This window comes from Drosophila persimilis, unplaced genomic scaffold (genome assembly GCF_003286085.1).
Source record: "Drosophila persimilis strain 14011-0111.01,24,50 unplaced genomic scaffold, DperRS2 tig00000000-arrow-pilon, whole genome shotgun sequence".
Taxonomy (NCBI): domain Eukaryota; kingdom Metazoa; phylum Arthropoda; class Insecta; order Diptera; family Drosophilidae; genus Drosophila; species Drosophila persimilis.
This window is the reverse complement of record NW_020825288.1, coordinates 2903432-2929432: the sequence shown is the minus strand read 5'-3', so window position 1 is coordinate 2929432 and position 26001 is coordinate 2903432. Positions and strand designations below refer to the sequence as shown.

Below are 26001 nucleotides of genomic sequence, written 5' to 3'. Positions count from 1 at the left end.
AGGCTCCAAGGTTGAAATGTACCCCAACCACCCTCAGGGCTCCAACGGGCACAATCCAACTGATCCAACAGAATGGCTGGGAAACAAGAGCAGCGTCCACCTAGACTCGCCTCCGAGCTAACTTCCGTGCGACTAATGATAACAGCGGACTGGCTCCCAAAGGCTACAGTTATTCATAGGATTCCATGATGAAACGGGTCCTGAACGGGGGGTATCCATTTGATTTTACATGGACATGGAGTAAAAGGTCGCCAAAAAGACTTGCCACACTGGCTAAAAATGTAAAATTTGCAACAAAAAGACGCTAGGCGGCGCGGCAGATATGAGCAGGTCTGGCAACCATGTGGCACCACAAAAGCAAAACAAAGTAAAGTCAAAGGCAAACGCAATTGCGTCTCAATTGAAAATAATCCATTTTCTGCGGAACAACAAAAGGAAAATGTCGGAAATCAAGGCGTTGGAGCACGCCACTCTGAAAGTGCCATACGAGATACTGAACAAGCGCTTCCGCTCGGCCCAGAAGATAATCGACCGTGAGGTGGACCAGGTAATGAACGTATCGCGGCAGGTGGACAAGGCCTTGGACGCCGATCCGCCCATACTGGCGGATGTGACCAAGCTGATGGGAAATGTGGCCCAGAAGCTGCAGGTGCTCAAGCGCAAGGCCGAGGAGAGCATCAACGACGAGCTGAGCGTCACACAAATATGCAAACGCAAGCTGGAGCATCTCAAGGGTATCATGCCACCGAACACGGGCACTGGCGAGCTGTGGCAGGGCTCTGTTGACCAGTGGAAGCGCATACGCCTGGACCGCCTGGTCATCGAGCATCTGTTGCGCATGGGCTACTATGAGACGGCCGAGGAACTGGCCGCCCGCTCCGATGTGCGCCATCTGACCAATCTGGACATATTCCAGAACTCGCGCGAGGTCGAGGATGACCTGGCCAACCACAGCACCACCAAATGCGTGCTCTGGTGCATCGACAACAAATCGAAGCTGCGCAAAATCAACTCGACCATAGATTTCAGCCTGCGGGTGCAGGAGTTCATTGAGCTGGTGCGTCACAACCAGCGCTTCGAGGCGGTGAAGCACTCGCGCCGCTACTTTCCCGCCTACGAGAAGACCCAGTTGAACGAGATCTGCCATGTGATGTCACTCCTGGCCTATCCGGCCGACACCGAGATGGAGCACTACAAGAAGTACATGGACCCGAAGCGCTGGCAGAAGCTGGTGCTGGACTTTCGCCACGAGAACTACCGGCTGTTCCAGCTGTCCAGCACTTCCGTGTTTTCGGCAGCAGTCCAGGCTGGCCTCTCCGCATTGAAGACGCCTCATTGCTACACCCAGACCTGCCGCAATCTCAATTGCCCCGTCTGCCAGGATGATCTCAATCGCATCGCCCTCAAGTTGCCATACTCGCACTGCGTTCAGAGCCGCCTCATCTGCCGGGTGACGGGCCTGCCCCTGAACGAGCACAATCAGCCGATGATGTTGCCCAATGGCCAGATCTTTGGCCAGATGGCCTTGACCGACATAACCAAAGACGATGGCACTGTCACCTGTCCAGTGACCAATACCAAGTTTTCGAATCCCAAAATCGAGAAGGTCTTTGTGATGTAAGTCCCGATGACAGGTGGACTCTACCGTAAACCTAAACCTAAAGCTAAACCTAAACCCTCATCATTAAGTTAAGCAATGAATGACTCTATTTTTGAATATGTAACTCCCATATCTATGATTATTATGTACTGTACACCTATATATGGTATTAAGAAGTAACGCAAATGCAGCGCCCCCCTCGCCGCGAACTGCGCATTTGAATTTCGATTTCGATTGATGTCAATCGCTGCTGCGACGGCTGCCTGCTGCTGCGCCGTCGCGGGCGTATTGATTTCCTCCGCGGCGCAGCGCATCAGTCTGCCGAGGCTGAATCACACGCGAACAACGTTATTTGATTCCTCAAAGTGGAAAAATTATGCATACATCTATATATATATATAATAAACGTAAAATAAATCAAATACAAATGAAATTACACGATAAATAAGAGAGGCAAAAGAGCGGTGCAGTTGTCAATTACAAAAATATTGCATTTCGATTGTTTCGCGCGAACTGTTCTCTTTCGCTCCGTGGCGTGCCTCTCTCTCTCACTCTCTGACAAGTTCAGCTGAGCGCAGGAGGAAACTGTAAAATTTACAGTAAATATCCATGACGCCGTTGCAGTTGTAGGCGAAACAGCTGCGTTTAGCAAACAAACAGATACATAAACCCCCCCCCCGCCCGGAGAGCCAAAGCACCACCACTACTTCCACCACCTCTACGAAAACCCCACCACCGCCAACAAAAACAACTACCGAAGCAGGGCGCACATCTGTAACTGAGGGAAAACCTACCCATTAAATAGTAGTAGTATTAAATATTGCCGCCAACAAAATTGTTTATACTGGCAGCATGGCACTGGACTTTGTGGCCACATATAAGATATTGGTGCTAGGGGACTCGAATGTAGGCAAGACCTGCATTGTGCACAGATACTGCGATGAGAAGTACTACGACACATACATCTCCACCATTGGTGAGTGCATCTGCAACTGCATCTGCATCTGCATCCCCCTCGGCGTATATGTTACATCTTTTATCTGTTTCATCTCCTCCCACCCGTCCGCCCACCGCTCTATTTTCAGGCATAGACTTTAAGCAGAAACTGATTAATCTCGATGGGGTGCCCATAAAACTGCAAATCTGGGACACGGCCGGGCAGGAGCGTTTCCGTACTTTGACGACGGCGTACTATCGGGGCGCCATGGGCATACTACTCATGTACGATGTAACCAATCTGGAGAGCTACAACAATTTGTCCTACTGGTTGCGCAACATCCAGGAGAATGCCTCGCCCGATGTGGTAAAGGTGCTGGCGGGCAACAAATGCGAATGCTCCACCACACAAAGGATGGTCGACAAGGACAGGGGCGAAAAGGTGGGTGCCACTTGAGGATATTATTGCGATACATTAACTTATACATACATATATCCAACAGATTGCCGAGAACTTTGACATGCCCTTCTTTGAGGTCTCGTGCAAATCGAACATCAACATTGAGGATGCGTTTCTGTCGCTGGCCCGCAAAATACGTGAGCAACGAGAGCGAAGGGTAGGCATTAAAGTGCATTTATCTGTGGAGATTTATTTGACAAATTTCGTATCTATAGGGCGACAATTTTGACAACGAGGAGAACAAAGACAAGAAATCCCCTGGATCGAATGGCCTCGGCACCTTCAGCCTCGGCAGTCTATCCGGCGAGAATCGCTGCACCTGCTAGATGATAGATGATACACGAGATGCGATTGCAACCGCAAACCGAATACCGAAAACCTGAGAAAAAAGTTGTCCAAAGCTGTTGAAGCTGCATTGTAGCCGAAGTACGTGCATACCCAATGCCAAGAAATTACAAGAAACCAAAGCGCGAGATGAACATTTTAAATGCAAACAATAGGGTCGATGGGAGGCAGGGGATGCCTGTGCCAGATTACATTCGAAATATGTATGGATCATACAGATTGTGCATTTTAAGGGTACAGATAGTATAGTCCAAAAACCTAGCATAAATATTTTAGCATATTCCTGCAACTACCATAACTCGGTCGATTAAACATGCATATTGTCTCGATTCCAATAATTATAATCTAATGCTAAAAATACATTTATACTCGTAAGAAAAGAAACACTTGTTCTTGCTGCCGATCCATTGATTGTTTCATTCCCTTTTTGTAGGTCAATTTGTCCATGGAAAATCCATTACAGAATAGGCAAATCTTTAATGATTATTCCGTATGTTACTAATGGATTGACTTTACAAACAATTTCTGTGCAAGTACTGGAATAATTCCTAGATTAAGGGCTGATTAATGGTCGTTTTGGGTGGTTTATTGCAAGTATTTCTTGGCTCTGAGATATATATCTTTTCATTCCATTTAACGTCGATCAATCAGATTAGTATTCGTGCAAATATTGCCTCCAATGTGCCCCTTCCATGCCAATGGTGTTTCCTTATATGATAATTGCACTATTTACATTCCCGTGCCTTGGGGGTGTCGTGTCCAATTATTCGAATTTGCTGATAACAATTACCTTGCGGCGCCTAGCAACGGGCTTGACCACAACGCGGGCACCCACATGCCAGAGGACAGTTATACAACAGACAGGAGCTGCGATTCGATTCGATTTTATGCGCCCACCGCCGCTGGTTGTGTCCGGGAGATGAAAAAGCTGCGTGCCAAGGCGAGCTCCCTGCCCATCTTCAATGGCAGGATAACTGATGCCACATCCTTGACCACGACATCGCTGAAACTGCCTCTGGGAGGCGGAGTGGCCAACAAGAAGCCTCCGTCCACCTGCACCCGAGTGCTGCCGACAGTGTTCACCATCACGGACGGCACTACTGGGGCGGCCAACACCTCTCTGGCCGAGGCCATGTCCAGCAGCAAGGCGCCACAGCCACAGCCACACCCACACTCCCACCAGCAGTCGGCCAGACAAGGGGTCATGCTGCAGCTGGGGGTGCCCAAGGAGACCATCAGCATTGCGGGGCCAGAGCTGGCCAACTACGAGAAGGTGCGTGTCGTCGGACAGGGATCCTTTGGCATTGCCATCCTGTACCGCCGCAAGTCCGACGGCCATCAGATTGTCTTCAAGCAGATCAACCTGAGCGAACTGACGCCGCCGGGCCGGGACTTGGCCATGAACGAGGTGGACGTGTTCTCGAAGCTCCATCATCCGAACATCGTCAGCTATCTGGGCAGCTTCATCAAGGACAACACGCTGCTGATTGAAATGGAGTACGCGGACGGGGGCACCCTGGCGCACATCATTGCCGAGCGTCAGGGCCAGCAGTACTTCCCGGAGCGCTACATCATAGCCGTGTTCGAGCAGGTCTCCAGTGCCATCAACTACATGCATTCGGAGAATATCCTGCACAGGTTAGATAGCACCCATTGCCACTCGAAAGTCCTTTGCTCTCCCATGTATCGATTGCAGGGACTTGAAGACCGCCAATGTCTTCCTGAATAGACGGGGCGTCGTCAAGATCGGCGACTTTGGCATCTCCAAGATAATGAACACCAAGATCCATGCCCAGACCGTACTGGGCACGCCCTACTACTTCAGCCCCGAGATGGTAAGTGTCTAGCCCAGCCTCCCGCATCAGAGGATCATCCGAAACGCTCTCCGTTTCCAGTGCGAGGGCAAGGAGTACGACAACAAGAGCGACATCTGGGCCCTGGGCTGCATTCTGGGCGAGATGTGTTGCCTGAAGAAGACATTCGCTGCCTCCAATCTCTCCGAACTGGTCACCAAAATCATGGCCGGCAACTACACGGCGGTTCCCTCCGGCTATACCTCCGGACTGTGCAGTCTCATGTCGAACCTGCTCCAAGTGGAGGCTGCCCGACGGCCCACCGCCTCGGAGGTGTTGGTCTACTGGATACCCCTGATATTTCGCAGCCTGGGAAAGAACAAAGGGTAAGGATAGGGTCACTTCAGAGACCTGCAAGATGATCTTTTATACCTTGTTGCTAGCTACTCCTACGAGGACGGCATCAGCAGCACTGGCAACCATCTTACAGCAACTGTTCCCGCCGCTGCCCGCAGCAGTGTGACGATGGATCTGGAGCTGCCCACCGCCCAGACGGAGACCAAGCAGCTGATGAGCGCCGAGACAGCCGCACCACACGAGATCCTCGAAAAGAGGTATGCAATCGAAAGATATCACTCCGCTTGACCTCCGATCGATGCCCCTTTAGATCGGTGCTGTATCAGCTGAAGGCATTCGGGAACTCCTTCAGCATGTCGCCCATCCAGCTGCCCCCGAAGGCGGTCATTGTGGGCATGGCCATGAGCGATTCGCACTTTGTGGTGGTGAACGAGGATGGATCGGCGTACGCCTGGGGCGAGGGCACCCACGGCCAGCTGGGCCTGACCTCGCTGGAGGCCTGGAAGCACTACCCCAGCCGCATGGAGAGCGTGCGCAACTACCATGTGGTGGGAGCCTGTGCCGGCGACGCCTTCACTATCCTGGTCACCCAGGCCGGCAGTCTCCTCAGCTGCGGCAGCAACACGAACCTGTCGCTCGGCCAGGACGAGCAGCGCAACTACCACAGTCCCAAGCTGATTGCCAGGCTATCGGACGTGCGCATCGAGCAGGTGGCAGCGGGTCTGCACCATGTCCTGGCCCTGAGTCGCGAGGGCGCCGTCTACGTGTGGGGCACCAGTGTGAGCGGCGCCCTCGGCTTGGGAAACTATCAGCAGCAGCAGTGAGTGATGGGAGCAGACACCCCTCCAATCCTTTGATTGCAATGGCCATTTTTCTCCCTCAGGAAGTTTCCCCAGAAAATCCTGCTCTCCCATGTGAAGACCAAACCCACGAAGATATTCTGCGGGCCAGACACCTCGGCCGTGCTCTTTGCGAATGGAGAGCTGCACGCATGTGGGAGCAATGATTACTACAAGCTAGGGTTCCACCGTCCCGGCAAGATTACGGCTTTCGTAAGTAATCCTGCCCTGCCTGACTGCCACTCAATTCTGTACTCTGTCTGTTCCCAGAAAAAAGTCCAACTGCCGGGCAAAGTGCTGAAGGCCAGCTTCTCGTCCACCCACTCGGTGTTCCTGCTGGAGGGCGGCTATGTCTACACCATGGGTCGCAACGCGGAGGGTCAGCGAGGCATCCGTCACTGCAATTCAGTGGATCAGCCCACCTTGGTGGAGGCAATACGCGCTCGATACATTGTGGTTTGTAACCAGTCAGAGGACTCTCTGCTCTGCATCTTCCATCACCGCTTAGTGACTACCTTTCCTCCCGCAGAGGGCCAACTGCAGCGACCAGTGCACGATTGTGGCCTCGGAGGACAACATCATCACCGTCTGGGGCACTCGCAACGGCTTGCCTGACATCGGGTCGAGCAGCAGCGGCGTGGGCCTGGAGGTGTGCACCCCCAATACCGACATGGACCTGGGCAACAATACGGCGGCGTTTACCAACTTTCTGGCGTCGGTCTACAAGTCCGAGTTGATTCTGGAACCGGTGGATATATTGGCGTAGGTTCCATCAAAGGTTTCTGATCCTCAATCCTCTTGAATCTTCCTCATGTTCTTTGGCAGACTCTATTCCTCCAAGGAGCAGTGCGACCGTGGCTATTATGTGCAGGTGCATGACGTCTATCCTTTGGCGCACAGTGTGCTCGTTCTGGTGGACACCACCACGCCGCTTATATCGTCGTACGAGGGCGACTGTCCTTAGAAATGTATCTATTTAATGCTGGTCCTGCGACGCACAAGCAAATGCTGCAAAAGAGAACAAAACATTCTCGATTCATGATTTGTGTTATGATATATCGTACTTTAATTGTTAATACATTTATTGGTTTCCAAATGTAATTGTAGAAACTTAATCTACTGCTAAAACAAACTAAAATATAGAGACAGCGCTCCATGGCGCTGTGTGGGGAAAGTCAGTGGGGCGGCACGAGATGTATATTGGTGGAGTCTATTGGTGCGTCTATTGCCATATAAAATGCACATTGCCCGTGCCAAGCGCCTAGTAGCGCGACACCTGATTGCCGTAGCGGTCCTGGGCCGGGCGACTGCCGCCGTACATGCCCCCAGTACCGCCACCGCCGCCGCTGTTTCCCTGATATCCGCCCGTTGAACGATCGTTGTAGCTCCGATCGAAGCGACTCTGGGCCGGCAACTGGCGCCAGCCATTGTCGTCGACTGTGGCCGATTTCTGCCACGAATTGTTGCTATGCATATTCGAGGACATGCCGTTGCCGTAGGACTTGATCGGTGCGCCACTGGATCCAAGGTGGGAGCCACCCGAGGAGGGTGCCCAAATGTTGACATTGCTCGAATTGCTGCCATAGCCTCCGCCGCCACCGCTGCTGGTGGAGTTCTCATAGCGCTTGGCGCCGCTGCTACAATCGGGAAGAACAAGCATTAATCACCTTACTTTATAGAATTATTCAAATGCTCGCTCTTACTGCTGCTGGCTGTGAGAATCGTCGCGACGGTAGTTGGAGGTGGTGTTGCTGCGATCGGAGTCGTTGTAGCGGCCACCGGTGCCTAGGGTTGAGTTGTTCTTGTGGACATAGGTACCGGCTCCACCGCCACCACCGCCGCCAGCATTATTCTTGTGCAAGTAGGAGCTGCTCGAGCCACCGGCACTGCCCGAGATGGGCATGTGACGCACCTCGACCTCGCGCTTGTAGTCGTCACGCTTGCTGGACGAGCTATAGTCGTGCTTCGAGCTGGAGGCACTGTAGTCGTTGCCGCCCGAGCGCTTGCTCGGCACTGAGGCATAGTCGTCGACCGCGCCACGCTTCGAGGTAGACGACGTGCTGTAGTCGTTGCGCTTGTTCGTATAATCCAGACGCTTGTTGGTGCTCGAGTAGTCGTCTAGCACGCGCTTGGCGGCCGACGAAGAGCCATAGTCATCGTGCTTCTTATCATAAGTGCTGCGGCCGACAAAGAGCGGTACTTTTAATAGACGATTTTATCGCAGAGCAGAGGGGAACACTCACCTGCGAGAGCTGACTAGAGATGCGTCGAACCTTGGCGGAGGTGGGGCATCGAATATACCACTGCGCTTGCGATCGGCCACATCGCCGTAGCGATCATCCGCACGCTTGGCCACGGCCCGCTTGACAGGATCATCGCGCGACTCCATAATCCTGATGGTCGGTGGTTCGGGGATACGGCCAAACAAGAGTGAGAGGAAGAAAGATGAAAAGAGGAAACGTAAATTTAGTTAATAATCTTCAGGTAGAGGGGAAGATGGGGTCGGTGGAGAGGACGTCAGACTTTAGACTAGGATGCACAATGCGTTCGCCTATCAATGTTCCGTTTTTGAAGCAGTTGAAGTTCGAGTTGAGGAAACGTCAACAACACAACGTGGAGGCTGCTGCGACTTAGCTTAAACACACACTTAGAAACACGGACAAATCAAATGCTCTCCGGCAGTGAAAAGAATATATAAATATTGTTGTGGCTAGGGCGTTGGAACGAACGGGTGCCGTGCCACGCAATACGGATTTGTTTTATGTTTGGTTTTGTTTGTTTTTTAGCATACTTCATCTGTTGACGCTTCAGCTCGAGGCGCTCCAGTTCGATTTTCTCGCGCTCCAGCTTCTGGCGCTCCCGCTCCATGCGCAGCAGTTCGGCCTTCTCGCGCTCGAGGCGCTCCCGCTCAACGGCCAGCTTGCGTCGCTCCTCCGCGAGGCGCTCCTCCTCGATGCGCTGGCGTTCGCGTGCCTCGCGACGGCGGCGTTCCTCTTCGCGCAGCTCGCGCTCACGCTCGCGCAGACGCTGGCGTTCGCGCTCCTCACGGATCTTCTGGTACGAGAGCATCTCCCGTTGACGTCGCTCGCGGTCGCGCTGGCGCGCCTGGATCTCACGGTCGACGTCGCGCGGATTGCGCCCGGAGCGATGGTTGTCCTGATTGGAGCCCTGACGCTTGTTGTGGCCACCACCTGGTCCGGATCGTGACGTCTCGCGATCATGACGCCTGTCGTGGCTGACAGACTTGTCCTTGTCGTCGCGGCGCTTGTTGTGGCGCTCCCTGTTGTCCTTGCCGTCGCGCTTGGAGTCACCGCTGGCGGACTTGGTGTCGCCTCCATCGTTGTTCTTGCTGTTCTTCTCGGCGTTGCCGTTGTGGTTGCCCTTGCCGCCACCGCCACCGCCCCCAGACTTCTTGTCGTCATCCTTTTTCTTGCCGTCTTGCCCCTGAGTGGCCTTGTTGTTGCTGTTGTTGTTGCCCTTGCCATCCTTGGAGCTGGCACTGCCCCCGATCTCGTTCTTGGTGCGCTCCACCGAAATGATGCGCCCATGCAGCTCGGTGCGGTGCAGATTATCGATGCACCGCGAGGCATCCGCCGACGAGGACATGGTCACATAGCCGTAGCAGCGGGTGCCCGGGGTCCGGGTGTTGGTCACGACCTTCGCACCGATCACCTTGCCGAACTTGGAGAAGATCGCCTTGAGGTCGCTGGCCCGCGTGAGGGTGGACAAGCCGGAGACCCAGAGATTGCGTGACAGCGTCGTCGCCTTGTTGTTGTTGGACGCGGAGGATGTCGATGCTGCCCCCACAGATCCGGCAGCACCCGATCCCGTGCCCGATCCGGATCCGGACTTGCTGCCAGCGGCACTCGATGCGGCGGACGAAGCTGCCCCAGCGGCTGCTGTCGCTGATTTCTCTGCAAGTTCCATGTAAATAATAATATTGGAAGAGAGTTATGGAGTGGCTGTAACTGGTTAACGGTTAACGTTTTTGGTTTATGATACGATCTTTAAGGGAAGCATTTGTCAAACATTTTGCCCACGGGCACACACACATTCTGTAGCTGCTGCTGGTATTGGTGGAGTTGGAGTTTAGAGCGTAAGGTAAATCGTAATCGTAATCATCACGAGACTTTCTTCGAAAGAGACCCCGTCGCCCCGCAAAATGAAGGAAGCAAAGAGAGTGTGAATTGGGTTGGGCTGCTGCTGCTGCTGCTGCTGCTACTGGTCTTCTTCTGCGTCTGGGAAGTCCTGGGAATAGAGTAAAGTTACCCCTGATCTGCGTCATTCCTGCGCCATTTGTGGTGTGTGCCGTCCTTTAAGGGGAAATTTCTCGTAGCTTGAAACTCCTTTGTGCTCTGCTCTGCGTCGTTCCTCGTCGTTCGATTGATTTAGATGGCGGCGAGTGGGCAGGAGTTATCTTCCAGGTGCCACTTCTTCCTGCAAGTCCAGATTGCAGCCAGTGGATTGGTGCCAGCCGTAAGTCTCCATCCGGAGTTTTCAGTTGTTGACATTTCAAGATGAATTCTGCCACAGATTTTTGCATGTGCTTTCTTTGAAACAATTTCATTATCCACTCTCTCTCTCTCTCTCTCTCTCTGTCCGTCTCAGCAATGCGGCTCATCTGACTCCGGGGAATCCCTCGATACTCCTTTGCCCAAGTCGCGTCCTCGTCAGGTCTGTGTGTGTGGGGTGGTGGGGCCGGCCATCTCTCCGTGGTGGGGCCCAACCAAATTCACACTCTCTTGCCCGAAAATATACCACATATTCTTCTGCTCAACATTAAAGTTGATCGAAACTTAAACTAGGATCATGCTTGGCCCAAGCAATCCGTTCCCAACGTGTAACTCTCCGAAATTCACTGATCCTAGCCATGCGGAAACCATGACTTAATTTACCTTTATCATCCTTTTGGCTGGACGACTTTGAAGATAGCTTCTGATCACTGGAGCACCGATCGAAAGTTCGGAGTAGAGAAACAAGAATAAACACATTAGAACGGAAACCAGAAGGACTACATCGAGTGCTAGCCTGCTAACCTGGCTTCCTTTTTATCAGCGGACTTATCATCCTTTTTCTTGTCATTTTTCTTATCGGCATCCTTCGCGTTGGCCTTATCTGATTTATTGGCTGGTTTCACTGTGAAGCAAAGAGTGTTCCAGCGTAAATTACTAAGCCTAGAATCTTAATATTAACCTTCACTCACCAGACTTGATGGATTTGTCATCTGGAGCCTACGATGGGGAATAGAATGCAAATTGGATTAGGAAAATTTAATTGAATAAATTATTCAATTTATTGTGTCACCTCATCGTGCAGTAGTTTTTGTTCGTCTTCACCAATTGTTAGATTGATGGACTCGTCGTTGTCCAGGTTCACCGTGTCGCCGGTGTTCTCCTCTTCCCCTTGAATTTCATTGACGGACTCGACCCCGCCGTTGTTATCGCCCTCTTCTGGGGCATCCTCGGCCTCGCCGTCCCCATCCCCATCGGCATCACCTTCAGCTTCGCCGTTTTGCTCCTGCTCCTCGTCGTATTCCTCCTCGTCTTCGTCATCGTCAAGAATCACACAGACATCGTCCACGTCGCCCACCTGATCTATTTCGTGGCCATCCTGTTCCGCATGGCGGGATAGGTCATCACCATTCTCATTGTCTAAACGCATGTGCTCGTCTTCATCGACGGGCTCCTCCTTGATTTTGATTCCGCCCTCATTCTCCGACATTGGCATTGGGCAGGGCTTTTTGCCCTTTACAGCCGGCACAATCAAATGGGTGGCCGGGTCGAGACCCTCACCTTTAAGTGCCTGGAAAAATACAACACACAGACATACAATAGAGACGCACGCACACACACACGCGGACGAAATTGCACAATCATTTTTTCCATCTTCTAAAGGGATTTCAACGCCTTTACTTTGTGCACTGAACAAATGGGGGCGGGTATGTACTTTACCTTTTCTAAGCGATCGATGAGCGCAGCCTTTGGACCCAAAGTGTCCAGCTTGCGTTTTTCTAGCTCATCTTTCAAGTCGCAGACCCGCAACTCGGATACCTTCTTGCCTAATTCGGGCATCTTCGCGTGCACTTGATCACTTGGTCAATATCTAGTTACTTAAACAACGCTTGATGCACTTATAAACCGAAATGAAATGAAGTTCTCTCTACAATTTATTTTCACAACGTGTAAAAATCGCAGTCAAGTAAATACATACAGAAAACGAAAATGGCGACGATAACAGTGTGACTTATCGATGATAAAACGAACTTGCCCCACTTAAGCCCCTTTATTTAAACAGGATAACTACTTCAGTTAAATAGCGGAAAATAATACTAATAATAATAATAAAAACTATTGTAGGTCCATCCTATCCATCATCTTCAGCAAAAAAAAAAAAACGACCACGATATCTGCCACCTGAACTGCGCTAGAATTCGTCATTCATATATGGTGGGTGAAGCGTATTAAAGTAGCCACTGGTCGACAATGGGTTAATCTTTCTCTATCCATGATCGGAAATCATATATGTTGATATTATGTCTAATAATAATGATTTTTTTAGAGGATATGCCTATTTTAAGTTGTCTCTTTTATTGGATTTTGTTTGTATACGTTTAAACACGGCTGGCTGATTCATGATGATGCGGCGGTGGCCGAACGCCAGTGCCGAAGATCCTGGGATCTAATCCAGAAAGTTCGTTTGCGACTTTATGTAGTGCATGGATAGTGTTTTTATTCAAGGGAAATAATTTCAGAAATATTGAGAGAAAGATTTAGTGTTATTCCATATTCCATATACCATATTAACATCGTTTCTCTATCGATACTTACCAACCGATGTTGCCACCTCTATCCCATCTTTAGGGTGTTTTGTCAATAATTTTCTGTTTTCTGTTTATGGGTGTTTTTGCTGATTATTGTGAAGCTGCATCATGTCCGTGGTGATTGAGACCACGCTGGGCGATCTGACCGTCGATCTATTCACAACCGAACGCCCCATCGCATGCCTGAACTTCCTAAAGCTCTGCCGGCTTAAGTACTACAACTACAATCTTTTCCACACCGTGCAGCAGGGATTCATAGCGCAGACCGGGGATCCCAGCGGCGCTGGAGATGGCGGCTCCTCCATCTGGGGCGTTGTGGAGGGCCCACAGAAGCGCTTCTTTGAAGCCGAATACCTGCCCAAGATCCACCACTTGAATGCCGGCATGCTGTCACTTGTGAGCGCAGGAAAGAACCTAGTGGGCTCTCAGTTCTTCTTCACCCTGGGGGAGGACCTGACATCGCTGGATGGCACCCACTGCGTCATTGGCGAGGTGGTGGAGGGTCACGAGGTGCTGCGCCAGCTGAACGATGCCATTGTGGATGAAAAGTTTCGCCCCTACCAGGACATACGCATAACTCACACGGTGGTACTGGAGGACCCGTATCCCAATCCACGTGGCCTGCAGGCGCCCAGCCGCTCGCCATCGCCCAGTGCCGAACGGTTGAAGAACGGTCGCATCGCCGCCGACGAGGACATCGACGACACCGACGGCATGACAATGGAGGAAATGCAGGAGATGCTGGCCGATCGCGAGGCCAAGGCCCGTGCCACTATACTCGAGATCGTGGGCGATTTGCCAGATGCGGATATGGCCCCCCCTGAAAACGTACTCTTCGTGTGCAAGCTCAATCCGGTCACGACGGACGACGACCTGGAGATCATCTTCAGTCGCTTTGGTGTGGTGAAGGGATGCGAGGTGATACGCGATCGGAAGACCGGCGACTCCCTGCAGTACGCCTTTGTGGAGTTTGAGGAACAGAAATCCTGCGAGGCTGCCTACTTCAAAATGGACAATGTCCTGATCGACGACCGCCGCATACACGTAGATTTCTCCCAATCCGTGTCGAAGGTTACGTGGCGCGGCAAAGGACGTGGCGTGGAGGGCGTTGACGGCAAGCTGGACTTTGACAATCTACGGGACAACAATGAGCGGAGGCCCCATAACAACGGCAGGGGCAGAGACAGAGACAGAACTGATGAGCATCGGGATCGCAAGAGGCCTGACGATCCGAGAAGTCGAATGAGCTCCGCGGAGCGTCGAAAGGCGAGAGAACAACGCCACCAGGAACAGAACGAACATCGGGACAATCGAAGGCGTTCCCGATCCAGAGATCGAAACGAGCGAAGAAACCCAAATGAGAGGCAGATCAGGGAGGGCAACGATGGAAAACGTTTCAATGATCGCCGGCGCTCATCATCCAGGGATCGTATCAATCGAAGAGATCATCGTATGGACATGAGAAGATCCAGATCCAGAGATCGCAACGAACACAGGCGAGAGAGATCCCCACAAGGAGCCAGACATTATGGTCAAAGCAGAGAACCCATCAGGAACAGAGATAATGGATCAGAGAGAAGGTTTGTCGCCTGAATTCTCTACCAACCTTTCACTGTATTAACCCAAATTGCTTTTTAGGCCCCAGCAAAGACATCCTGAACCCAGAGACCGCGATGAACGGAATCTGGATAGAAATTCAAAAAGGATCGAACGCAAGGAGAGTCCTGAAAGGAAACGTAAGCCCTCAGCACCAGTAGAAAAGAAGGAGAAGAGCCAGAAGGTAGCAAGGAAGAAGTCGAAGCGTGCAGCCAGCAGCAGCTCAGACTCCAGCGATGACTCGTCGGACAGTGAAAGCGATTCCGATTCCACGTCCTCGGATAGTTCTGAGGAGAGCTCTAGCTCCTCTTCCTCCTCGGACGAGCGCAGCAAGCGCAAGAGGAGCAAGAAGTCGAAGCAGAAGAAAGCTCAGTCGAAAAGCAAACACAAATCGAAAAAGAGACACCATGGAAAATAAAATAAAGCGATTTTCTTGACTGGAACATACACAGGATTTTGACTACATCTAAAATGTTTCTAGTTCTCTACTTCTTACGAGCTGCCACCTCCGCCTCGAGCGCCGCCATCGCCGCGCCACCACAGCAGCCTTCTGTGGGTTTGGCCCCACGGCGTTTTCGAGGCGACTCGATGATGGCATCCGGATTGAAGACTACATTGTCCATTCGTGTCGTCTCTGGCGTTATGCGGAGCTCTATAAACATTAAATTATGTCGTATATAGTGCCATGGGAATGTTTATGTAATGGGCAACCCACCATATACGCCGTCCTCTCGTTTGTGGGCCTGGATAACATTAGCGCGCAGCTCTTGGGCACATTCCTCCGCCAGTTTGATCTTCTGTAAGTCGGGGGTGATTAGAAAGGACACCAATTTAATGCTTTATCCAATGCATACGTTCTGAATATCATCCTGGTCGGTCACGACTCGGTTCTGCCGAAATTCGTCGTTGATTTTCTGACGTGCCTCTTCCAACGCCCGAACGTCGCCATCGAATACGTACTGCCGCGTGCGATGGAGCTTCTTGAAGGCACTGAGAGCCTACAATTTGAGGATTAACGTTGGTTTAAATGTTTAAATTATACGTTTAATTTACCTGGCGCCGCAAATTAGACATTTTTTTGATGGGTCACAGCTGATTTTGATTAGTGTATTATATATCGGTATCGGTATTAAATCTGGTATTAATTCGACATCAAATGAATCCGTTAAATTTAACTGTTGTTAACAAATATTTAATTATTAAATATTAAATCGATGTTAAAGGCTACTCTAACGATCATCCGACATCCATTTCGGGGATGGTCCGTAAGGTCTTGCCGTTCCGGAATTTCCCAGTTAGTCCACCATCCATTTTGGATGTTCCTAAACCGCACGTTTCTATGCGATAGTTATCCGATGGTTTTCAAGTCCAACATATGCGACAAATTTCAAATCTTAATTCGAACTTTAAATCGTTGAAGACTAAAACAAAAAGAAAAAATACAACAGACACAATACAAAAAGAGGAGACCAGAAATTGGTGCTAAAAAGTAAAGATATGTATGTATTTGCTATATCTTTCTATAATTAGTATTTTACAGCCATCATGCGGATTGTCGGGTGTCCTGAAATAATTCCGTTAATGTCGACCGGACAGATCCAACTGCGGCTCTAGTATAATTTCTGCAACCAAGGTGCCTCACCGAAGCGGATTAAACTGGAAAAATCGTCTGGAGAATGTTCGGAAAAGCGAGAGATACTCCAGCAAATGGCGTCCAAAGAGTAACGTTTATTGTACATATATGGAAGGTTTAATTATAGCCAACAATATAGCCAATTTGCTAATTTAAAATTGTGAATCATGTAATTTTATGCTCATCATGGCGTTTAACAGCTGTCAAAAAATCCCACTGTTCCTCCGGGATGTGCTCAGTGTGCAGAGCCTGTTAACAGCGATGTTTTTTCTCAAGCATCGATGTTTTCATTAGATTTACACCAGCATATTGCATTTTGAGAAACAATAAATTCGACCGTAATCAGCTGATCATAGTTTTTGGTATTTTAGCCTCTGCCTCGTACGGTCATATTGTTGATAAATTTTACTGCGGCGCTCGGTCGTTATTCGGACGCAAATTAAAATAAATTTGGTCGCCCCTGCAACTCGGTGCGGAACGAAATGCGGTTGCAAAAATCTATCTAAATTAATTTTAACCATCCAAAGTCAGCTAGGGCGGTCGTGTCAAGTGAAATATTCAACATTTAAGTCAAGAAATTACAACTAGAACAGCGCGTGCCCCTTTCCCCCGCTGTTGTAATCGTGTTGTTCGTTGTGCGTGTGTGTCGTCACGGGGAAAAAGTGAAATTAGCTACCCATAGGAATTCAGTTGACATAGGGGAATCTCTCCGGCTGTCTAAACTTGGCGTGTCTGTGTTTGTGAACTGATTTTAAATAAAATAAACAAAACTGGCCCAGTCTCAGGCTACGACCGATAGGCTATCCTCGTTCCTCATGGACGAGGAGGAGGAGGAAGTCACCGATCTGAAGCTGCAATTGTTTCACAATACAGTACGCGAGCACATTGTAAGTGAACCTCTGTACTTCCACCCCAAAAAAAGGTTTCCAGAGACATAATCAGAACGCATCCAGTGGCAGCTGCCGTTGCAGCCGGACTTTTCCTAGTTGTAACTGTACTGTTCGTTGCGGGAGGGCGCCAGTGTCTGAGCGTGTGCGTGCGTGCGTGTGTGTGTGAGGCCTGAAATTACATTATAAATTTGATAAACAATTTTATTTGTTTATGGCTGTTATCCGACTCGGGTGTCAGCGTTTTCTGCGCCTGCGTTCGCCTTGTGTATAATTTATGGTTGATTATCGGAGAGGAAGTGGAGGGAAGAGGCGATTGTGGCCACTTCTTTGCACTTTCTATTTGGGTTGCAAAAAAATTATCGCAAAAAAACACGCACACAAACATAAACACCTGTTGCTAATCGGGTGTGTGTGTGTAAAGATAAGCAAGGGGCTAGTTCGAACGGCTGATACTCGGTAAGGGGAGATTTAGGAGGGGAAAATTTATTATGACAGATCTTTAGGCTAGATAATTTTCCATATGAATATGTGGGCAAGTAAAAAGAGAGAGACATTGATTTGTGTAGATAAGGTTTAGCCAAATTAGTCCTCTTAAAGGTACAGCCGTGGCCAAGAGTGCATACCCCATACCCTACCCCATACAGGGCAACAGGGTCAGGCAAAGTTCAGCAAGAAGACAGAAGAAAGAGAAGGAGAAGCAGAACATGCAAATTGAAATGAAACGGTAAAAGCAACAACAAAATAATGAGGAAGAAGGAGCACAAAAGCAACAAGTGAAAGTGTTGCCCCGCGAGCAAGCGGTCTATTTATAGACATATTGGGCGTTTAATAACCAAAACAGAAACAAAATTTATACACACACATGTGCATGTGTAAGTGCAACATATAAGCAATGTTTACGGGATTGCGCAAAGCATAAATCTCACATGTTTTTTCTTCGTCTCGAAACAATTTAAACAACATTTTTGAAGAACACTTGTGCAGACCCAAGCGATTTTCAAGTGCATGGCAAATGCTGCTCCGAAGGTCCGTCGTGACCAGCAGCTGCTGGCTTTTGTTTAAACAATGGCAGTCGAGGCGTTAAATACATTTCAAATTGTTCAAATTACTCAGAAAAACACACATTTATTTATATTTAGGCTCTTCAAAAGTAGCCATCGACTTAAATATAATCATTGCCGATGGTTTTGGGTCCAGGAAATGGAAACCAGTTCTTTATTGAAGCACATTTCCCATTGCATGGCATTGCCGAAAATTGAATAATGCCGCCCCGCCCCGCCCCGCCCCACAGGCAGAATGTGGGTCAGATTAGAGGTACGTGAGCTCTGGCCAGAGCCCAAACCGAATGCGATTGACTGCCAAAGCATTCATGAATAATGCAGAAGCCCACCCAAAACCCGAAACAGAAGAACCAGTGAGGGGGCGGGAGGGGGCAGGTGGGAAGCCGGCTTTCCAGCCCACACCATGGGACGCATGAGACGCCTTGGGTAACCACATTGTGGGGCACGTTCTTAGTCATTTTCTTGCAACTGTTTTGTGCCGTGTCCAGCGATAAGAACCGTGATTAACTGTAAAGTGAAGAAATTCCTCAAAGATCTTCCAAGAATAGCTTTTCAAAGAAAGTCTCGAATGAAATTGAAAAGATTGTGCTTTCTGTTTTCTGTTTTTGTTCCCTCTGCCACTGATCCCCACTCTTACCGATTGTCAACTCGGTGTCTAAAAACATCTTTCACCTTGTGCAATTAAATTATGTGCTGAAATTTCTATAGTTTGGACCATTAGATACCCCTTAATTAGAGATGGAGCAGACAAGACTTTTATTCTACACTTGAAAGCCTTTCAAGGTCTTGCCTTTACCCTCTAAAACTCTACAACTCTTTGATTTTTCACTCGGTAAATACAATATTTTGCCAGCCCATTCACCGGCAAAGTTGTCTTCAAGCCAAGCAGCAACCAGTCTGACAAGATATTATAGTACATATAAAAGATACTCGTACTACGAGTGCTTCTCCCTCCCTCCTGCTGCCTGCTGCCTCCTGCCTGCAAATCGCCTTGCATTTTGGGCGTTGTTTCCTATTTATAGCCAAAGTCGGCGTCGACATTTAATGGGCGTTGTTTTCCTGCCAATTTCGATGTCGAGTTCATGTCAAGTCATTGACTCTTGATTTGGGGTATCTTTTGGTCAAAAGATATCACTTTCCGATAGAAATGCAGTTTGTTCGCGGGCAAAAAACCTCTTGGAGCGTGTCGTCGCACTCGTACTTGAAGCTCTCGTTGCGTTTTCATTCTGGAATGTGTACGGGCGGGGCAGAGGCAGAAGCTGCTCATATCTCATACATCGGACCGCGTCTACGTGTTCCAAGTTCAACGGAGAGAGAGAGGCACGTCATCGTGCCCAGTGGCATGAACAGTGCGTTTCAGAACCATAAGATAGGTGCCAGAGACTACAATTCAACGATCCATGGACTCTATTCCGAATCTCCCCACTCTACAGAGTTATGAAACTTGCATGTTCTATGATCGTTCCTCGCTCTGGAGTCTAGACGCTTGAATGTTCTATAAATAAGCGACGCACATTTGTTGATAGCAAATGCTTTTGCGTTGCTTTATTTGATTTTTTGGCAAGAAAACTGTTTAAATAATAATAAAATTCGGAACAGACTGTGGATCTGAGTTCTGCGACTCCCGAATGGCGAAAATAATTGAAGATAATTTGATTTAATTGCCTCTGATCACACCGAACCGATGGGGCAACCGATGGGGCATGCAAAAGTTAATTGGAATTTGCACGAATACTGCGCTGAAGAGTATCTCACAGATACAAATGCAACTATCTTGAATAACAAACAAAAGCGGACAATTAATTGCTATTTTTTGTTCCCTCTCTCACTCACTGAAAAACATGAAAAGTATCTTTTGTTAATGATTTATAGTATATATATGCGAAGCGCCTCTCCTCGCGTATCTATCCATCTATTTTTGTCTTGTTTTTGTTTGGTTTAAATAACAAACAAAAATACAGATGTATGACGTGGCCAAAAATGTTTCCCAGGCGAACTTTTGGGTGGCAAATATGCTTCCCGACATTCATTCATTCATTCCGCACATAATCGGACATATAGTAGGTTTTGTTCGGGGGATAATCGCCGAATGTTTGAAGTGGATGGATGACATTCAAATGGTTCTGGGTTGGTCTGCCGGGTCTTATCATCAATTGTCGTCGGCCACTGATAAGCCCTGCTTGTGACCCTTGGACGCCTCTATTGCTGCTGTCGTCGAAAGCATTGGTCGATTGGTGGCCATAATTAATCACCAATTATTGATTTGCTTGTAACCAAGGTGCTGCGACTTCAAGCGGTCGGGGAACATTCTGCGGTTGCTCTGTATTTATTCAAGACGAGTGGCTACGGGGTTTTACCCGATAGTACAACTGTACAAACAAATAAGCGAAATGGTAGACCCTTTCCAGACCATTTCCAGCTTTATGCTGGAATGGAATACATTTTGCCACATGACGTGTCATGACGTGCTCGGATAGTGCAAAAGGGAATGCCAAAAACAACATACATTGCGTGTGCCTGATGCTTTTAGGGTTTTTTTGGTTGGATATTGTAAAAGATATTTTTAATATATTTATTCCTTAGTTTCTCTGCAGTTTCCATGTTCTTTTCGCTATGAAAATACCTAAACCATTTAATAACTTTCCCTATATAGATAAAGTCCATTGTCAATGCATTGAAAAAACACTTGCTTTGATCTAAGAAACAAAAGCTTTTCAAAAGCATCTTTTGTCCAAGTTAATAGAATCTTCAATGGAATGTACTCGCACTTCTCTATAGATATGACCCTGAATCGGTGTGGAAACACTTGACAATAACAAAACAGACTTTGACACCCAGTACCTTCCTGATTCAGACAGAATTTTATAGAGATCTAGTTCCCAATCGTATCATACAGATGTGTGGGTGTGTGGGGTCTGCAAACATGCATTTACTTGAGTATAAATAAATATACTTTAGATCCGAGCAAATGTTTTGGCAGTTGGTAGACCGAAACGAAGCCCCAAAAAGCGACAAAATATTTGCATTTAAAGAAAAACCAAAGAAATGCGTGGGTGGGGAATAGGTTCAATATATACAGATAGATAGATAGATAGATAGATAGTTTATGGTTTCCCTGTTCTTCCTTTCAGATTTTCTTGCTGCTGATCATTCTGCTGTACTTTAGCTCCTATGTGGTCGTCTCACGTTTTCGGCGACGCGATCGTGACGATCTCTATTCGAACGACGAGGACGAGGTGCTGGTGTATCGCATAAGGTAAGGCATCCGATCCGCCGGAGAGGGAGTCAATAACCTCCCGGCCTGCCAATTGCCGCTTGACTTTGCTAATTGCCAAGTCAGTCGCGACTCGCGAGAGTGGCTGCATTCGGAGAGACATGCCAATGCCAGTGGCACTAATCAAAACGTTTTTCTTGCAGCTTTTGGCTCTGCACATTCACACTGGCCGTCGCCGAGGGGGCTGCCATGCTGCTGCCAGTCTCCATAGCCAGCAACGAGGTGCTGCTCTTGTATCCCAACAGCTACTACGTGAAGTGGCTCAACAGTTCCCTCATTCAAGGTAAGGACGCGAAGAACCCTCCCCCCCCCCCCCGGATTGATTAATATTCTGTTCTAAACCCCCTCTCCATTGTAGGTCTCTGGAATCATGTGTTTCTGTTCTCCAATCTGTCGCTGTTCATCTTCCTGCCGTTCGTGTATTTGTTCACCGAATCCACGGGCTTCGTGGGCCACAAGAAGGGCATCCTGCCGCGCGTCTACGAGACCTTTACAGTATTCATGCTGATGGCCGTCATTGTGCTGGTACTCACTGCAGTTCTAAGCGCAGTTTTCGGGATTGAAAAACTGCAGTTCTTTTGGTTTTTAAGTGAGTGAAACGATGTGCACTCCGCACCCAGTGCCATGGACTGGGAGCGGTTCCAGTCTGTCGCTCAGACAGCACTGCACCCTCTTCTGTAAATCTGTAAACAATCGCTGTACAATCCATTGCTAATTTCCGCTCTTTACGCTTCACAGATCTGGGCAGTGTTCACCTGCCGTTCCTTTATTCCTGTGTCTCGTTTCTGGGCGTAATGCTGATGCTCAGTGAGTATAAAATACAGTGTATATGTAATAAATTTAAGGCTTCTAGGTCTCTGCCTCCATCTGCTTGATGTACTTCTCGATGTAGGCCAGCTGCTTGGGATTGTGCTCGCGGGCCTTGGCCACGCTCTCCTCAAAGTCCTTCGTCTGTCCGAGACGCTTGTAGGCCGTGGCCTTGTACAGCCAGGCGCGCAGATTGGTCTCCTGCAGCTTGTCCACCACATGCTGGCAGTCCTGCAGAGCGCGCTTATAGTTGCGGAGCCTGAAAGAGCGAAGGAGAGCTTAAGGAGAGCCCAAAGGGCATCGGTTTCTGTGTACTCACTTGATGTAGCACAAGGCGCGATTGTTGTACGTTATGGCACTGTCTTTGATCTGAGCCAGGGCCTTGCCGTAGTGGAGAATGGCCTTTTCGTACTTCGCGTTGCGAAAGGCTTCGTTGCCATGGCTGTGGAAGCAGAGGAATGAAATCAGGGCCACAAGGATTGCCTGTATTGGGAGGATTACCTCTTTTGCACCTCCGCCTCGTACTCGCGCTTGGCCCGTGACTCGGCGCGCTCATTGGCGTCCTTCTCCACCTGCTGCATGAAGCTTTGCTGGTTCATGGTCTGCACCATTCCAGCCTCGTTCTTTTTGTCCTCCTCCAGGCTCTTGCGGTTGATCACAGTGCGATTCTCGCGCACCTTCAGGCGCACATTGTCGGGATCCAGTTTGTCAAAGTCAACGGCCGTCTTGGACTCGGCCGCTGCTGCCGCGTCTTGCTTCTCATCGCTCTCGTGCAATATGTCTTCAATCTTCTGCAGAGTGGCCTCGAACTCGGAAAAGTCGTCAAGTCCCTTGCTAGTCATTTTGTGCTCTGTTCTGGAATATAATCCGATCCGTGCTGCTGCTCTTTCGAAGTGAATTTGTTTTTTTAGACTGTTTATTTGTCATGGAATGTCATGGAAACGGGCAAGGGGCACTTTGTTTACTTTGTTTGTTTGTTTTTTCTTCCCTAGTTTGCACTCCCTGCGGATTTGTGCGGCTGTTTGGCGTTGTCAACCAGGTGCTGGTGCGTCCCATGCTGCGGCGGGATGTGAACGAGGAGTTCGACGCCTTCTTCATGGAGGAGGCGAGCGTCAAGCGGAAGTTGGCCCACATTGAGCTGTACAACGTGAGCATTGCGGATGCCACCAATGGCCACCATCGAAATGGCCGCAGTCGTGGATACCTTCACCCGTCCTTGCTGCAACAGTCGCTGGAGCACCTCTACCAGCGCAAGCCGACGGGCTTCAACGCGAGCGAACAGCAGCTGAACGAAAGACTGAGAGAATTGGACTGTGAGCGCAAGGAGCTGGACAAACAGCGCAAGTCGAGCACGTTCCAGCGTTCGTTTGTCTATCCGCTGGCCATGCTGCTGCTGCTCTTCTGCACGGGCATGACCATTCTATTGGTGGTGCAAAACACGCTCGAGCTGCTCATAGGAATCAAGGCGCTGCCGTTGAGCACAAGGGTAGGTCGCCGAGCGAGGCTTTTGGCCGTTTCTCCTAATGGAATTCTGATTCTGTTTTGCAGCAATTCACGCTGGGAATTTCATCGCTGTCGAAGCTGGGACCCTTTGGCGCCGGACTGGAGGTTTGCCTCATCTTTTATCTGGGCGCCACCTCTGTGGTGGGCTTCTACAGCATGCCCTTCATGCGCACTGTGCGCCCCAAGCGGCACCAGACCTCACTGCCCCAGCTAATGCTAAACTGTGGCTTCATGCTGGTCCTGTCCTCGGCCCTTCCGCTGCTCAGTAGGATTATAGGTACTCGTAATCGTATATGCTAGAATGACTAAAAAATGATTGGCACTAACATCCACACCCACCCATAAACAGGCATTACAAACTTCGATCTGCTGGGGGACTTTGGTGCCATCGAGTGGCTCGGGAACTTCCAGATTGTTTTGCTCTACAATCTGGTGTTTGGCACAACCACAGCGCTGTGCTTGGCCAACAAGTTCTCGGCCACCGTGCGACGTGAGCTGCGTGCCCGGTTAGTGGAAAACTATGTGCTCTTTACTAACTACATGAGCTTCATCAACTGATATTTGCGGAAGCGACGGCACAACGTGTCTCTCCGGCAGCTGCAGAGTCACCTCCAGCCGCTGAGACGCTTTGTCGAGTCGCCGCTTACGAGCTTAAGTAGATTCTATGCCAAGTACCATAATCTAAGTTTTAGGAGCAGTCGCAATACCACCGCTAGTCGCAAGGCAAACGAAATGAACTGTTGAGAGACATAAGGTTGAGATGTGGGTTGACACCGACCGCCAGATATACATATAATACATACCTTATACATATGTTCTATATACACGTGTTAGCTTAGGCAGAACTGATATTCGTATATAACCAATTGTTGCGCCGTTTACTGTTGTGCTTAATTGTTGTACTTCACATACTAGAGATGGCCCCATCCCATGGCCAGAAATCTCGCCAATGTAAATATAATATATTCGCAAAAATAAGTACTGCGGCATACGTTTCGTACGATTCGATTTTAGATCTAGGACCTGCCCCATTGTCCGCTCTCGTTTAGGGATACTTTTTTTTCGTATTTTAACTCCTTTTGTCGGTCAGAGTCAAGCGATGTCGCTCATCTAATTTTTAATTTATTTATCTTTAAATGTCTAATATTGTCTGCTATTATTTAAGTTACAAGAATGTTCCTTATTCACGCGCCTCGACCGAGGCGCGCACACCCCTCTCCCCTTCCCAAATAATTCATTATATCGCATACTCAATAATTTGTAACACACGCACACAAACATGCATCTAAGGATTATGTGATAAAACTAAAATAAAATAAGCAATTTTAACAAAAATGCCTTGCTGTTTTTTCTTTCACTTTATCTAAGTATTTACTGGCTATTATTTCATATATTGTTTTCTTCCAGCTTGACCTCCTTTTTCCTACTGGCCTGAGGGACAACCGATCCTAAGAATTAGAATTTTGCTGTGATTTAATGTATAGTGAAATTAATATTTGAATAAATATAGGAATTCGTATGTAAACGATGAAAGCGCAAAAGCATCACGATCCGAATTAAGAGGTACCGAATGCAAATCGAAAATTATTTTCTCTTATTTCTTTTTGAATTTCAAATCCTCTTATTCCGGTATATTTCTGATGGTCGGCCGGTATATTTTAACGACAAATTCGCAGTCACACTGAAACTTTCGTATTAGACACCTTGTCTAGCTCACACACCTTGTATATTTGTATACTTTTCATGGTGATTTTGAGTATTTTCCAGTATTTTTAGAACACCCTATTGTCCAAAGCACCAATATAGAAATCGTGTAGAAATGCCAGGCCACATCGATCACATGGAGTCTGCACACTGGCGCTTCCATGGAGCTTGTATGAAAAAAAACGGTCAAACTTGTCAAAAAACGTACAAATTTGTCTCTGTTGTGTAATTAGCGTGTAGCTACCATGTAAAAAACCAAATTATGTGGAAATTGTTGTAGACGTTTTATGTTTAGACCTTATTTTACAAAAAATCCAATAAAGATGAGAACCTAAAATAAACCATTCTTACAGCACATTGATTCATCAATCGGATAAAATTAT

At 48.7% G+C, this 26001-nt stretch overlaps 8 protein-coding genes across 9 annotated transcripts; 5 read left to right on the top strand and 3 right to left on the bottom strand.

The window, feature by feature from the left end:
* The first annotated feature begins 403 nt into the window (after window positions 1-403).
* On the top strand, window positions 404-1821 carry LOC113565229 (E3 ubiquitin-protein transferase MAEA). Its single transcript, XM_026986888.1, has one exon. The coding sequence runs from the start codon at window positions 440-442 to the stop codon at window positions 1619-1621; it is 1182 nt and encodes a 393-aa protein (XP_026842689.1). The 5' UTR covers window positions 404-439; the 3' UTR covers window positions 1622-1821.
* A 262-nt stretch (window positions 1822-2083) lies between these two features.
* Window positions 2084-3718, top strand: LOC6595227 (ras-related protein Rab-8A). The gene is made up of 4 exons (XM_002020164.2): window positions 2084-2576; window positions 2686-2978; window positions 3040-3153; window positions 3212-3718. The coding sequence occupies exons 1-4, from the start codon at window positions 2453-2455 to the stop codon at window positions 3320-3322; spliced, it is 642 nt and encodes a 213-aa protein (XP_002020200.1). The 5' UTR covers window positions 2084-2452; the 3' UTR covers window positions 3323-3718.
* A 258-nt stretch (window positions 3719-3976) lies between these two features.
* On the top strand, window positions 3977-7321 carry LOC6595228 (serine/threonine-protein kinase Nek8). The gene is made up of 9 exons (XM_026995474.1): window positions 3977-4979; window positions 5038-5176; window positions 5237-5520; window positions 5578-5748; window positions 5802-6311; window positions 6375-6543; window positions 6601-6786; window positions 6860-7092; window positions 7156-7321. Exons 1-9 carry the CDS (start codon window positions 4021-4023, stop codon window positions 7292-7294), a joined length of 2790 nt encoding a protein of 929 aa, XP_026851275.1. The 5' UTR covers window positions 3977-4020; the 3' UTR covers window positions 7295-7321.
* A 51-nt stretch (window positions 7322-7372) lies between these two features.
* Window positions 7373-12473, bottom strand: LOC6595229 (SAFB-like transcription modulator). Its single transcript, XM_026995469.1, has 9 exons — window positions 12282-12473; window positions 11635-12132; window positions 11534-11561; window positions 11367-11466; window positions 11226-11272; window positions 9122-10244; window positions 8574-8723; window positions 8034-8507; window positions 7373-7967 (listed from the first exon to the last, which is right to left on the bottom strand). Exons 1-9 carry the CDS (start codon window positions 12399-12401, stop codon window positions 7592-7594), a joined length of 2916 nt encoding a protein of 971 aa, XP_026851270.1. The 5' UTR covers window positions 12402-12473; the 3' UTR covers window positions 7373-7591.
* A 743-nt stretch (window positions 12474-13216) lies between these two features.
* On the top strand, window positions 13217-15193 carry LOC6595230 (peptidyl-prolyl cis-trans isomerase sig-7). Its single transcript, XM_002020167.2, has 2 exons — window positions 13217-14730; window positions 14789-15193. Exons 1-2 carry the CDS (start codon window positions 13259-13261, stop codon window positions 15162-15164), a joined length of 1848 nt encoding a protein of 615 aa, XP_002020203.1. The 5' UTR covers window positions 13217-13258; the 3' UTR covers window positions 15165-15193.
* On the bottom strand, window positions 15157-15853 carry LOC6595265 (complex III assembly factor LYRM7). The gene is made up of 4 exons (XM_002020168.2): window positions 15800-15853; window positions 15601-15744; window positions 15462-15543; window positions 15157-15398 (listed from the first exon to the last, which is right to left on the bottom strand). The coding sequence occupies exons 1-4, from the start codon at window positions 15818-15820 to the stop codon at window positions 15232-15234; spliced, it is 414 nt and encodes a 137-aa protein (XP_002020204.1). The 5' UTR covers window positions 15821-15853; the 3' UTR covers window positions 15157-15231.
* Window positions 15854-16795: 942 nt separating this feature from the next.
* Window positions 16796-25442, top strand: LOC6595266 (protein Lilipod). 2 transcript variants are annotated; one of them, XM_026988504.1, is made up of 9 exons: window positions 16796-17266; window positions 21462-21586; window positions 21748-21887; window positions 21963-22193; window positions 22343-22411; window positions 23404-23897; window positions 23960-24191; window positions 24264-24420; window positions 25322-25442. In XM_026988504.1, exons 1-9 carry the CDS (start codon window positions 17195-17197, stop codon window positions 25347-25349), a joined length of 1548 nt encoding a protein of 515 aa, XP_026844305.1. In that variant the 5' UTR covers window positions 16796-17194; the 3' UTR covers window positions 25350-25442. The 2 variants fall into 2 exon arrangements, with proteins under 2 accessions (XP_026844305.1, XP_026844300.1); XM_026988499.1 differs by lacking the exon at window positions 25322-25442 and having other exon boundaries at window positions 24264-24610.
* On the bottom strand, window positions 22329-23385 carry LOC6595267 (tetratricopeptide repeat protein 12). Its single transcript, XM_002020170.2, has 3 exons — window positions 22913-23385; window positions 22731-22853; window positions 22329-22670 (listed from the first exon to the last, which is right to left on the bottom strand). The coding sequence occupies exons 1-3, from the start codon at window positions 23251-23253 to the stop codon at window positions 22454-22456; spliced, it is 681 nt and encodes a 226-aa protein (XP_002020206.1). The 5' UTR covers window positions 23254-23385; the 3' UTR covers window positions 22329-22453.
* Window positions 25443-26001: the final 559 nt, after the last annotated feature.